We start from the raw sequence: 15080 nt of genomic DNA on the forward strand, positions 1-15080 counted from the left end.
ATGTTCCGAGAAAGAAGCTTCGAGAGCACCTTTAAACTCTTGGAAATCTGATTTTGAAACAAAATCGTCGAAAAGATCGCCATCGGTGGCTTCCGTAGCCGGCAGGTCTTCACGTTCGAGAATGGGCTCCAACTCGGATTCTTGGGTCGACATCTTGAAGAGGGCAAGATGAGAGAAAAGATTTATCTTGCACAAGGAGAGTGCTAGAGATCTTTAGATATGTGTGGCAAGAAGCCCACTTAAAGGGAATTTATAGGCTTCCCCACCAAAAGCTTACTTAGCTTTTGCTTTTGTGTTTTTTTTTTGCAAATATACATATATATATATATATATATAAAATTCTGGTTTTCTTTAAAAAAAACACTTACAAAGTAATACATGGGTTTTTTAAACCCACTCTAAGGTTCAGAAAAAAAAACGAAAGCAAAGACAAACGTGGGTTTTTTTTTTTTTACGAAAGCTAAAAACTCCACGTGTTTGCTTTTCGTGTTTTTTTTTGCCACCCGCCTGCTGTCTGCAGTTAGCGCCCGCCTGTCTAACGCCCATCGGCCTGCGTGGACCACCTGCGCACGTGCTTGTCCGACTGCGCCCGGCTAAAATCGGCACACCTGTGCCTATTCCTTCGCATACAACCAGACTGCAAGGCATGTCCGCCTACGGGCGCTAGGTCACTCGCCTGCCCACCTAAGTGAACCAGCCGCCAACGACTACAAATGACCACCTGCCCTGGCTACGCATACAAGATTCTTCGCATATAAGAGCTGCGCTACAACCATACAAGCGCTACTTTCTCTCTCTCCCTCTCTGTTACAAACAACCGACTGGCTATTTCTTTTTCTCTCTCTATTAACTGTTCATACAGTTAAAAAAACACATCTAGCCCTTCTTCTTTGCAAAGCAACAATCCATACAAGACCAAACCTTCATCACGGGTTCCTACGATGCAAAAGCAACATGCTGAAATTGAAAAAACAACAGTATACACAAAAAAACAGCAATCTTCTCGAACTCATATCTTTTCTTGGACCTCATCTTCTCTACCTACCGACTTGCTCGTTCTCGAGGCTTGCTCTGATACCACTGTCAAATCCCCATAGGATCTCCTCGTAGAACGCTCCTGGTACAAGACTCGAAACTTGCAAACAAACCAAACAAACGTGAAGGGGGTGCAGGCCTGACTCACCTCCCAACCTTAACAACTGTGGGCAAGCCAACATGTCTTGGTTGTCCCCACCGAGCCACGAGCTGAGCTAACTAGATGGACATACCAACCAATCTCTACCTCGTGACATCCCATACCACCACGAAGCTACCCTCATGGGCCTCGAGACTGCTGCCGGCCTTGGCTGCATAAAGCAGGTGCTCCTCTACACTAGATCCAGGCTCCTGACCATAGACCAAAGACACGCGAGACTCTATGAACTAATGACTAACCTTGGCCACCCTTTTATAAGCTCTTGGCCGGTCATTGGGCGTCCACACTTGGGCGCCCGCCCGTCCATACTTGGGTGCCCGCCCGTTAGTCTATCCCTAACTCAGCTCGCCAATCAGCCTGCCTAGCTCCAAGCTTCCCCAAACCTCCAAGCTAGTCTTGTGTGCGTGTAGCACACGGTAGATACACACTGTGCACATGACATGTTGTCTACTAAACCATAAAGCGGGTTGAAGCCAACTTTGAAGCTACTTTGGATAGCCTTATGCACACCCAAATCTGCTGAGGGAGATGGACCACTGAAGGCTGGATGCTGAAGCAAACTTCGGGGCTGACTATGGACTGAAGCGCAAAAGTGCTTGGCTAAGATTTATATACATGAAAAAGACCAAGGTCTGTAGTTACACATGTTCTGCACTGATTCTATTGCTGAATGAATGATTTATGAGATGATTTATGCAAAGAATGTGGGGCTGCTCATATAGTGTCAATAGGCTACTGGTCGGCTGACTCTAGTGCTATAGGCCTCCACCTCATAGCTCTAGTCTTTGTTTTTTTTTGTACCATGATGGGATTACATGGATGCTATTGTATCACTTTTGATCTCATAGACCCACTGGGTCTTGTGAACATCAGGTTTTCTGTCCAGATTTTTGAGCCTCGGTCTTCCAGCCCTAAGTTTCAGGGTTAGTCCCTTAAGCCACTTGGAATGTCAAATCCAAGCCATAAGATACAAAGAGGGAGAGAGAGAGAGAGAGAGCTAACCTGTTCTACATGCTCCTAAAGGACTGACTTAACCTTAGATGACCTAAATGCTTGTTCTCCAACTGCGTTAAGGGACTGACCCTGACACCTATGGCTGGGAGACTGACCTGCATAGCTCGTGCCTGACATGTCCCGGATTGGGGTCACAATGTACGACAAATGTCTCTAAAAAGGTACTGATTTATGTGTAAGTATAGCATTGATGATGAGCCAGTGTGTCACACTCCACCTCAATGCATGGGTGCATGTGACATTCTGGGGAAATCCGTCCAATCCAACCTTAGTTATGTTGACCAGCACATGGCAAGTTACAACCATGATAGTAGTTAACCAAAATTAAATTGTCACTAGACCTTCTTCACGACTTACAGTTGCTCACCTGGCTTTGCTGCTTTGGCAGCATCATCCAATTCCAAGAAAGATGCAATTGGAGCACTACGTGAGACATCAATATCTCCAAGTAGCTTGACCATCCACTCCGACAAAGCAAGCCTTCTCTGCAAAATGGAAATTATCGTACAAACCCTGTCAAATCACTTTACAAAAACTTTCCAAAAAAATAAATACAAAATGAAAACATCCACTAGGAAATTTTGCAAAGAGCACAAGGACATTAAGAAAAAAGTGAAAACTTCGTTAAGTTTAACATTGAGCCACTCTAACAAAAGGGGACATTAGTTCCAACCCCAACACCTCATCTCACCCATGCACACGCTCACACACACACACACACACACACACACGTATATATATATAAATCTGACATTCAGAAAAACCTTACCTGTTGGAGATGATGTTTGCTATGGTTTATCTGCCTCAATGATTTTCTAGGAGGAACGGGGAGCTTTTTCTTTGGGAACGTACGTTTCAACTGCGAAGTGTTAGCACACAAAGCATAGTCACAAAGATTTGTGATACAGAAATGGCATCCAAAGGTTGTCATGCCCACAAAAACAATCATAAAAGAGTTCATAAGAGGCATTTAAACATACCGAGTCATTAAGTTTCATGAAGTCACTAAAGCGTCTTAATATCCCATGAAGTGTGCTCACACCTTCTGGAGATTGTATCCCAACTAGTACCCTGAAAAACTGGAAGTCAAGACAACAAGACAAAGCAATCAATCCCTACGTGGCACAGCCTTAACATCACAAACATGGCATGCTCTTTTTTTGCAAAAGGTCCTCCTATTCATGTGCCCCAAACCGGCACCATGTTTAATTTCAATTGAGGTATTAGTATGGTTAATATTATGGTGTAATGAGCAGGCACTTCAAAATGGAGTGGACATTGGACATTTAAGGCCACAACCTTGAAACACATCCACGTGAAAGCTGAAAATATAAAACTTGCACATGGGACACCACACTAGCCTCTAGGAGAGAGATGTTGCTGTAACAGTGTTTTCTGTATATATGTATCAAGATGTACATAGATCCTAGCCAATCATGGCCTCCAAAAGGTGACATCTATGCCTATAACCTGTCCCAGCCATGAGGGATCATATGACTACACAATGAACTCTAGACTATTTATAGGCTCATGGAACTGCCCCTACTTGTACCCAACTGCTGTCGCCCAAGTCCTTGGACAGAAAAACACCCAAACAGACTGGTTATGTCTAAAAAGGCTCCCAAATCCTAGCTAAAATAGAGAGTTAAGTATGTGACATCCCCTCTTGCTAAGCTTGATGACGGGAATCCAACTCATCTTGGATGACTCACATTATCCCTTTACTGCATATGGACTCCATCCTTGGCATCCTACTTCCAAAACTTAAGGCACTCTGTTAACACCCCACAGTGATAGGATTTTTGTGGCCCAAGGGATATGCCCAATGGAGGTGCCTGCCCACACCCCACGGTGTGGGCAGGCACTCTGCTAACACCCCACGGTGATAGGATTTTTTGTGGCCCAAGGGATATGCCCAATGGAGGTGCCTGCCCACACCCCACGAAGATATAAGGCTTGTAGAGTAAGTGTCACATGCATCCCGCACTTGGATGCCAGGTCGACATTTCTGTACAGAAGGTGCAGGACCTGGGATGGTAAACTATTCCCATGAATGCCCAGTCCGGGACGAGTCAGCCAAGGATCCATCCCAGTCGTCCGAGGTCAGGTGTGCATTGTCCTGCACATGAAACAGTGCCAGTCCGCCCTATGAGTCTCCCTCTGGAATGATGACAGTGATTTTGTGTATCTGGTATGGTACCGGATGCCAGATCATTGTGTAGTTAGTTAGGGTTTGCTTTTAGAACAAGGGGCTAGCCCATAGGGCTACCCCAAGTCTTAGTGTGGGCATGGGGATAGCGTGAAACCACCCCCATGAGGGCCAGGAAGGCCCTCGCTGAACCCACCAGCCATGGAGAGGCTGTAGGACAACCCTAGGGTAATGCCAGGGGCAGCCGACAGCACATCTAGTGTTTGATGGCTGTAGGGCAAGTGTGGGGCAGCCCACACAGGCTGCCCAGCCCTCAAAACAGAGGGAATTCAGTGCCCAGCCCCTAGAGAATCAGGCACATGATGCCCAGCCAGCCATGAAGAAAAGCGCAGCTTTTTATGTGATTTATTCAGCATTAAATGCTGAATATTCAGTCGTGGGACAAAAAGATGCTGGCCGCCTGGATAAGAGCTGGCCGACTGCTATTTATTGGGAGTATAAATAGGTGAGCCCACAAGTCATTGTGTTATCTCATAATTCACCAAGTGCTCAAGCAAACAAGGGCCACGACAGCCAAGAAGTTGCTAACGCAAAGGGGTGAAGGACTGCAGGTCAAGGGCAGAGATTTCTCAACCAAGAAAGGTCAAGATTTTTGTATTTTCTTTTCAGATTTACATCATTCTAATAAAGCAAATACACCATTCGTGGTGGGGGCCCTACAGAGGGTATTTGGGACCCAATACTGTGTCCTCTCCTTCTCTCTATTTTCTGCACATCTTCATTCAGTTTTCTGCGTTAAGTCCATCACGAAAAGTGTGCTGATTTCTAAGCATTGAAGTTACCGATCTCCCCGAAGCTTCCACATGCAAAGGTTGAAGCAGGTGGGCAAGCGATGCCCGAAGTTGTCTTTCAGGAGCTTCGGACCTTTTTCCATCCAAAAGAAGATTAATGAGGTGTTGGACTATGCACGATGTGTTTCACGTCAGTTGGTTAAAGCCATATGCAGGTCCAATCCCTTCAAAAGTCAAAGACGAGGCCGAACCAGATATTGTTGATGAAGCAGAAGTTATGGTTCCAAAACAGATCCTTCTGCACCGTTTCAAGCATGGCTCACGCCGAAGACAAAGACAGTTCCTCATGAAGTTTCAAGACCAAGGGACCCACGAAGCGGTATGGCTTGACAAAGAGTTTTTCGAAGACTATCCGACGTTATTAACGGATTATTTGGAGGCTATGCAGCTTCCGTCAAGTTATGCAAAAGGGGATGTCACGTGCATCCCGCACTTGGATGCCACGTCGACATTTCTGTCCAGAAGGTGCAAGACCTGGGATGGTAAACTATTCCCATGTGAGCCCAATCCAGGACGAGTCCCAGGCGTCCGAGGTCAGGTGTGCATTGTCCTGCACAGGAGTCCAAGGTCAGGTGTGCAGTGTCCTGCACATGAAACAGTGCCAGTCCGCGCTATGTGTCTCCCTCTGGAATGATGACAGTGATTCTGTGTATCCGGTATGGTACCGGATGCCAGATCATTGTGTAGTTAGTTAGGGTTTGCTTTTAGAACAAGGGGCCAGCCCATAGGGCTACCCCAAGTCTTAGTGTGGGCATGGGGATAGTGTGAAACCACCCCCATGAGGGCCAGGAAGGCCCTGGCTGAACCCACCAGCCATGGAGAGGCTGCAGGACAGCCCTAGGGGCATGCCAAGGGCAGCCGACAGCACATCTAGTGTTTGATGGTTGTAGGGCAAGTGTGGGGCAGCCCACACAAGCTGCCCAGCCCTCAAAACAGAGGGAATTCAGAGCCCAGCCCCTAGAGAATCAGGCACATGACGCCCAGGCCATGAAGACAAGCGCAGCTTTTTATGTGATTTATTCAGCATTAAATGCTGAATATTCAGTCGTGGGACAAAAAGATGCTGGCCGCCTGGATAAGAGCTGGCCGCCTGGATAAGAGCTGGCCGACTGCTATTTATTGGGAGTATAAATAGGTGAGCCCACAAGTCATTGTGTTATCTCATAATTCACCAAGTGTTCAAGCAAACAAGGGCCAGGACAGCCAAGAAGTTGCTAACACAAAGGGGTGAAGGACTACAAGTCAAGGGCAGAGATTTCTCAGCCAAGAAAGGTCAAGATTTTTGTATTTTCTTTTCAGATTTACATCATTCTAATAAAGCAAATACACCATTCGTGGTGGGGGCCATACAGACGATATTTGGGACCCAATACTGTGTCCTCTCCTCTCTCCCTCTCTCCCTCTATTTTCTACACATCTTCATTCAGTTTTGTGTGTTAACTCCGTCGCGAAAAGTGTGCTGATTTCTGAGCATTGAAGTTACCGATCTCCCCCGAAGCTCCCGCATGTTACAGTATGTATGAAACCTTAGGAACAAGGGATGTTGCATGGCCACCAACCTCAGGTGTACAGTTGTTGCCAACTGCAGTGAATGACGTGTGGGATTGCTGCATGTGCAGATGGCGGGAGTAGTTAACAAAAAATACGCAATAGCTATGAGGCGCAATATGGGGGGACGGGAGTATTGGAGATGAGGAACAATTGAAGGGAAGAGTGAGAAGAGAGAACATTGAGAAGGGGTGGAGAGACCCAAGATTTTTTTGATTTGTATAGCAGATATTGTGCAGCTTGCTGGTTTTGTTAGTGTAACACGCGGAAGCTCTGGGGGGTCTTCTTTCAGCCCTAAACACTACTGGAAACATGCTGATGCAAAACGCAGACATGAAGAGAGAGTAGAGAGAGAGAGAGAGATATGGCTGGAAATTCAGTATATTCCTATGGTACAAAAGGTACCTAACTCTGCAGCCCTAGGCTGCCTTCATACAGAAGGTGGTATACACCCAAAATCAGTCCTAGACTAAGGGCCCTAAGGACCCACTCCATAAAGGAATGAATGATTTACAATGAGGAGCAAACTGCCTATTTATAGGCCTTCTGGACAAATGAAACGTTGGCCAACTGCTGTCGGACACTGCCAATAGCACTCTGTGCTCCAAGTTCTGATTCTTATACTCTTTTTCTGGCTGCTTCTTCTGGACTAGCATCTGAGAATGTCCATGGCATTTTATGCACATGACATCCCCCTCTGCTAAACTTGATGACGGGATTCCAACTTGTTCTTGGATGACTATCATCATCCCATTCTTTTCCCGAAATCCCTCTGTCATCCAGCCATCCCTGGCAACACTTTTCTCTGAAAACCTGGCCCGGTCTCCAAAACCACTCTGTCTCAGATTAAGATCTATGCATCTGTTCCATCTAGTCCACAATCCATTCCTGCCCTGACTCTGAACAATGTCTTGGTCTTCATTCCTGAGAACTGAGCTTGCCACTCACATCACCCCTTGGAGGATAATCCTCCCTTGGGACCGTTGCCCGAGAGCCTATCTAGCTCGCAGGACTGCCATCCCCTCTGGCTTTGTGGAACACCACCAACAAACCTCTTGGGAGCTCTTCCCGATTCTGTGTTCCTTGAATTGGGCTTCGTATCCGTGTACTTTCCTGTACCTTGGACTTGTACACCATCATATGGGACTGATTCAGTGTTTACCTTTGTTGAGCCTGATGCTCTCATACCAATGTAACACGCAGAAGCTCAGGGGGTCTTCTTTCTGCCCTAAACACTACTGGAAACATGCTGATGCAAAACACAGACATGAAGAGAGAGTAGAGAGAGAGAGAGAGATGGCTGGAAATTCTCTATATTCCTATGGTACAAAAGGTACCTAATTCTGCAGCCCTAGGCTGCCTTCATACAAAAGGTGGTATACACCCAAAATCTGTCCTAGACAAAGAACCCTAAGGACCTACTCCATCAAGGAATGAATGATTTACAATGAGGAGCAAACTGCCTATTTATAGGCCTTCTGAACAAATGAAACGCTGGCCAACTGCTGTCGGACACTACCAATAGAACTCTGTGCTCCAAGTTCTGATTCTTATACTCTTTTTCTGGTTGCTTCTTCTGGACCAGTATCTGAGAATGTCCATGGCATTTTATGCACATGACATCCCCCTCTGCTAAACTTGATGACGGGATTCCAACTTGTTCTTGAATGACTGTCATCATCCCATTCTTTTTCCGAAATCCCTCTGTCATCCATCCATCCATCCCTGGCAACCCTTTTCTCTGAAAACCCGGCCCGGTGTCTCAGATTAAGATCTATGCATCTGTTCCATTTAGTCCACAATCCATTCCTGCCCTAACTCTGAACACTGTCTTGGTCTTCATTCTTGAGAACTTAGTCTGGCACTCTCACATCACCCCTTGGAGGATAATCCTCCCTTGGGACCGTTGCCCGAGAACCTATCTGGCTCACACGACTGCCATCCCCTCTGGCTTTGTGAAACACCATCAACAAACCTCCTGGGAGCTCTTCCCGATTCTGTGTTCCTTGCCTTGGGCTTCGTATCCGTGTACTTTCCTGTACCTTGGACCTGTACCCCATCATATGAGACTAATCCAGTGTTTAGCTTTGCTGACCTGATGCTCTAATACCAATGCAACACGCGGAAGCTCTGGGGGTCTTCTTTCAGCCCTAAACACTACTGGAAACATGCTGATGCAAAACGCAGACGTGAAGAGAGAGAGAGAGAGAGAGAGAGAGAGAGAGAGAGAGAGAGAGAGAGAGAGAGATGGCTGGAAATTCTGTATATTCCTATGGTACAAAAGGTACCTAATTCTGCAGCCCTAGGCTGCCTTCATACAGAAGGTGGTATAAATCCAAAATATGTCCTAGACTAAGGACCCTAAGGACCCACTCCATAAAGGAATGAATGATTTACAATGAGGAGCAAACTGCCTATTTATAGGCCTTCGGGACAAATGAAACGCTAGCCGACTGCTGTCGGACACTGCCAATAGCACTCTGTGCTCCAAGTTCTGATTCTTATACTCTTTTTCTGGCTGCTTCTTCTGGACCAACATCTGAGAATGTCCATGGCATTTTATGCACATGACCGTTAGGTTTGTCTGGACTGATGCAGGATAGAATTGGGAAGATCGGCTTGTTCAGAGCATAGAGTGCAAAGGAGATACAGGATCTTGTAAGATGGTCGGTTCCCTAGGATTTCTGTGGATCTGCAACTCTGTTGGAACTTGAACCTGCCAAGGGCTTGCTCAATTCTTTCTCTGTTGTGGTTGTTGGTAGTGGCCTATAGGTGTGGTTGCAGAGCCTTTTATGAGTCTGGTTTTGTGGAATTGAAGAGTTGGGACAATCTCCCCCTTTGCTCTTGTTGCCTCTTTTACTGTTCATACTCCATATCTCAGGGATATTGGGATGTTATTCAGTTTTATCTAGTTGATGAAATCTGAGAGTTTGGTTTGTCTCAATTGTGAATGGATGCAAGTGTTTGTATTTGATATGATAGTTGAGATATGTGTGTTGTTCTTGAGTGAGTTGATGGAGATGGACCACCAGGATGTGTTGGTTTGATGTCTAATATGTTGATTCTAAGTCAGTTCTACATCAGTCAGAAACTGTTGGGGAAGGTATAGGGTCAGTTCTGTATCAGCTGGGCATCAATATAGTCAGACGATGGCGTAGGGATCTTGTTCTGCCTTGTTTGAGTTGAGGGGAGGTGGTTTTGAGTCTCAATTGGTTGTTGGTGGCCTGTCAAAGGTCAATTGTCAGCTGTCAAAAGGCCTTGTAGTCTGACAGGGTTTCTATGGCAGCAGGGAATCACTTGTTGTCAGCCAAGTGATTCTAAGGTTGGGTTCTGGCTTTGTTTAAGAGTTTTGAGGTTCGAGAGGTGCTAGCTGACGCAAAGGAGAGGATACTTGCATCCACTAGATCAGCTTGGTTGGTTGGTTGGGGACAGTCAATTCGGAGGCAGCTGGGTGCCAACTGTAGTCAACAAAGAGTTAATTGTGGGTGTCTGAGGATATTTGGGGAAGACTCTGATTTTCTGTAGGCTTCTGAGGGCAGACGGTTCTGTGCCAGATTTCTAAGGCAGAACTCAGCAAGTGGACGTTCAAAGAAAGGTCGGAAGAGGGTTGGCATATTATCTAGGAAGTTCTAGGGATTATGGCTATTGGGTCAGCTAATGCTAGAGGATTATAGAGGATACTCGAGGACCCATTTTGGACTCAGGAGAACCACCAGAATTCGGAAGCAGGTGGACAACTAGTATCTGATTTGATTGTGGCAGCCAGGAGCATTCGTTGTCAGCTGCTGCTGGTTAGCTAAGGGCAACTGTCTGATTCTGAGAGATGCTGATCCAAGGTTTTGAGGCTAGCTGACTGTGGAGGACATTTTGGGAGCCTGGAGAACAGATTTCTGACTGGAAACAGGTAGAGGACTTCGGAAACAATTTATAGACAGTTCTGTAGCAGATTCTGAGAGATGCTGATCCAAGGTTTTGAGGCTAGCTGACTGTGGAGGACATTTTGGGAGCCTGGAGAACAGATTTCTGACTGGAAACAGGTAGAGGACTTCGGAAACAATTTATAGACTCTGAGAGATGCTGATCCAAGGTTTTGAGGCTAGCTGACTGTGGAGGACATTTTGGGAGCCTGGAGAACAGATTTCTGACGTCAGCTGGGGTCAGAAGGGGCTCTTAGTTGGAAGATTAGGGATGCTAGAGGTGAGAGCTGACCTAGAGGACAATTTGAATAGGGAGGTTGGGAGGGTGTTGAAGTATTCAATTGTGTCAGTTGAGGATCATGGGATGTCAGCTGGGTGTGTTGGTGGTCTCTAGTGGTGTTTTTGTTGGGTTGTGGTGCTGGTGATAGTTTCCCCCTCACGGTGCTGTGCTTCAAACGAGGTTATTAAGGCAAGTTCTCCCAGACACATCATTGTTTTGGTGCCTCCACAGAAAGAGGAGGGCTTTCAAGGCACCCTTCAGTTTGCTATTTGTTCATATCAAGCAGGTTGGTGCTGATGGAGAAGCCACGAGGTTTCAATGGATATGGGTATGAGGATGTTCATGCTTTTGTTCATCTTGTAAGAAAAGAGTGCAAACATGTAGTGATTGAGGATGACAGGGCTCGAGGGATGTTCCTTGCACAGAGGATTTCAAGACCTGCAGCCTTTTGGTACACTTCTTTGCTAGATCATGTAAAAGATAGTTGGAAGCTGTTGTCAAAGGCTTTGGTTCACAGATTTTTACTGGAGGGAGGCAGAAGGGAGGCTTGGACAGTTCTCTCAAACATCAGCAAGCTTGATGGAGAGCTGATTTCTGACTTTCAGTTGAGGTATAAGGATGCTTGGCTTGCTTATTTTGATTTGTTTGATGGAATGGATGTTGTGCTCCACTACCTTCAGATTGTGTGCTTTGTCGAACCTTTGGAACCAGAGTGGCAGGTGAGAGTTGTGAGGTATGGGTGTAATAGTTATGATAAGGCTATACACTATGCACTTCAGAAAGAGGTCAGGTCCATGAAGAAAAAGAAGAGAAAGGAACAGCGTGGGAAGCATAGGGAAGCAATAGCGACTATACAGGATACAAAAGAGATTCAGGGATGCCATGGGAAGTGATAAAGAAGATGTAGCCACTGAGGACAATAGTATGGATACCTCCATTTGCAGGACCTTTGAGAGTATGCAGGATACAGAAGGGAGCTTTGAATCTGTGGATTTAGGAGAGTCATCAACCCCAAGCAGGCTGTAGTAATGATATGTCAGCTGAACATGATACTGAGAATTCTAATGAGGGGAATGGTTTTTTTGAAGCTCTTCCTAGAGATGAAGAAGACGAAATGGTCAGTGATGATTGCTTGGAAAGGAAGGATGTCAACCTGGAATCCCTGTGTGACAGCCAGTTGGTAAGTGGCTGCATGAGTTTTGAAGGAGAGGTGTGTAATATTGCAAGCCAGTTTGCTGAGGATGGTACCAGCAACCATGGTGGTGTGTCTACAGTTGGAATAGGCTCCAGTGCAGAGGAAGGGTCAGAGGAACTGTATGTTTGTCAGCAGGTAGGGATGCCAATGGAAATAGACAGCCAAATGATATTGTCAGTTGAAGAAGAGATGTATCTTGATTCTTGAAGATATGTGTATGGATCTCTACATAGATGCTGAGGCTGTTGATGCAGTTGTTCCAGGTAACCAAGGTATAGCTGGGGAATTGGACATACAGGTGGATGATGCCTAGGGGCTGTATGTGGAGGAAATGATACATTATTTTTTCTCAAGATCTCAAGAGCCCATAGATTTTGGTATGAAGGACAGACCTAGAGAACTTATTAGTGTTTTGCCAGTTACTAAGGACCTGAGAAACTGTGTGGCTGTTCACGACTGCTTGGAGAGGCTAGGCAATCTTGTGGATGATGTGATGGTTAATATACCTGATGGTTGGGATATTGACGTTCTTAGTGAAACTGAACCAGAAATGGCACTCGATCTTGACATACAGAAGAATGTGCAGCATGCATATGCCAGGATAGCTATGTTAAGAAACCAGAGTAGTCGCCCGTCTATGTTTGATGAAGATATTTGTGTCATGTGCAAGTTTTGCCCATGGACATATCCTAAAGCTAGTCCAGAAGGGGCAGCCAGAAAAAGATGACTAGAACCAGGGAATTGGAGCATGTGCTGCTGTTTTGGGCAGGGAATTGACTGATTGGAGGACATGGAGTGTTGACGGCCAGCATATGCAGGATAGATATCCAGTCGACTGAAGCAAATAAAATATTGTGTCCAGAAAGCTGGCCGACCAACAGTCGGCCAGATCTGATTGTCAAATTCAGCCTATAAATAGGCATAGTTGCTCATTGTGTTGTTCATTCGTTCCTTTAAGGAGTGGATCCTTAGGGTCCTTAGAGTAGGGCAGATTTTGGTGATGTTCACCCTTTTTACAAGGCAGCCTAGGGCTATGGACTGAGTACTTTTTTGTACTATATGAATATACTGAATTTCCAGCTCTCTACTCTCTCTTCATCTCTGTGTTTTGCATCAGCTTGTTTTCAGTAGTGTTTAGGGCTGAAAGAAGACCCCCAGAGCTTCCGCATGTTACATTGGTATCAGAGCATCAGGCTCAGCAAGGCTAAACACTGATTCAGTCCCATATGAAGGTGTGCAGGTCCAAGGTACAAGAAAGTGCACAGGTACGAAGCCCAAAGGCAAGGAACACAAGATCGGGAAGAGCTCCCAAGAGGTTTGTTGGTGGTGTTCCACAAAGCCCAAAGGGGATGGAAATCCTGTGAGCCAGATAGGTTTTCGGGCAACGGTCCCAAGGGAGGATGATCCTCCAACGGGTGGAGTGAGAGTGCCAGACTCATTTCTCAAGAATGAAGACCAAGACGGTGTTCAGAGTCACGGCAAGAACGGATTGGGGACTGGATGGAACAGATGCATAGATCTTATTCAGAGTCAGAGCAGTTTTGGAGACCGGGCCGGGTTTTCAGTGAAAAGGGTTGCTAGAGACGGATGGATGACAGAGGGACTCAGGGAACAAAATGGGATGATGACAGTCATCCAAGAACAGGTTGGAATCCGTCATCAAGTTTAGCAGAGGGAAATGTTCAAGTTTAGCAGAGGGGAATGTCATGTGCAAGTTTTGCCCATGGACATATCCTAAAGCTAGTCCAGAAGGGGCAGCCAGAAAAAGATGACTAGAACCAGGGAATTCGAGCATGTGCTGCTGTTTTGGGCAGGGAATTGACTGATTGGAGGACATGGAGTGTTGTCGGCCAGCATATGCAGGGATGTCCAGTCGACTGAAGCAAATAAAATATTGTGCCCAGAAAGCTGGCCGACCAGCAGTCAGCCAGATCTGATTGTCATATTCAGCCTATAAATAGGCATAGTTGCTCATTGTGTTGTTCATTCATTCCTTTAAGGAGTGGATCCTTAGGGTCCTTAGAGTAGGGCAGATTTTGGTGATGTTCACTCTTTTTACAAGGCAGCCTAGAGCTGTGGACTGAGTACCTTTTTGTACTATATGAATATACTGAATTTCCAGCTCTCTCTCTCTCTCTCTACTCTCTCTTCATGTCTGTGTTTTGCATCAGCTTGTTTCCAATAGTGTTTAGGGCTGAAAGAAGACCCCCAAAGCTTCCGCATGTTACAATTTGTGGCGACATTGATGAAGAATTGGTTGCTTCTATGGACTTCACTGTTATGAAGAATCAGGATGTTTCAGAGCAAGGTGACTCCATGGAATTGAATGTGAGCCTGCAAGGGTTTGATATGAGATCCATGCTTAGGGATGGTGCCTTGGACTAACCGGATGGTCAAGAAGATGCTGAAGACTCCCTTGATGAAGACTTGATGCATGACATAGCCATGGAAATGCCATTTGATCCCGGTGGAGAAGTATGTTGAGGCTGGGTGGTACAAATAATTAGATAGGAGCTAGGTAGTTGCTAGTTTGAATAAAGTGTTTGCCAAATAAGTGGTTGAGCATGAATGCTCTAACCATGGGGGGGGCTCTGCAAATAATGATAGGATTTTTTGTGGCCCAAGGGATATGCCCAATGGAGGTGACTGCCCACACCCCACGAAGATGCAAGGCTTGTAGAGTATGTATGAAACCTTAGGAACAAGGGATGTTGTAGATGGCGAGAGTGGTTGACAAAAAATACACAATAGCTGCGAGGCACAATATGGGGGGACGGGGGTATTGGAGATGAGGAACAATTGAAGGGAAGAGTGAGAAGAAAGAACATTGAGAAGGGGTGGAGAGACCCAAGATTTCTTTGATTTGTAATGCAGATATTGTGCAGCTTGCTGGTTTTGTCTGGTTTGTCTGGACCAACGCAGGATAGAATT

At 45.9% G+C, this 15080-nt stretch overlaps 1 protein-coding gene across 2 annotated transcripts in view; it reads right to left on the bottom strand.

Annotated features, from left to right (window-relative positions):
* LOC147629777 (PX domain-containing protein EREX-like) overlaps nt 1-15080 on the bottom strand; it is a 99384-nt gene that overhangs the window by 41162 nt on the left and 43142 nt on the right. For both annotated transcript variants that reach the window (XM_086811286.1, XM_086811285.1), the window contains exons 3-5: nt 3190-3288; nt 2979-3068; nt 2577-2694 (exon numbers count right to left, since the gene is read on the bottom strand). In XM_086811286.1, coding sequence (XP_086667412.1) covers nt 2577-2694; nt 2979-3068; nt 3190-3288 — 307 coding nt within the window. The remainder of the gene's footprint in view (nt 1-2576; nt 2695-2978; nt 3069-3189; nt 3289-15080) is intronic.

Source organism: Cibotium barometz, chromosome 17 (genome assembly GCF_041138505.1).
Source record: "Cibotium barometz isolate CiBa-2024 chromosome 17, ASM4113850v1, whole genome shotgun sequence".
NCBI classification, from domain to species: Eukaryota; Viridiplantae; Streptophyta; class Polypodiopsida; order Cyatheales; family Cibotiaceae; genus Cibotium; species Cibotium barometz.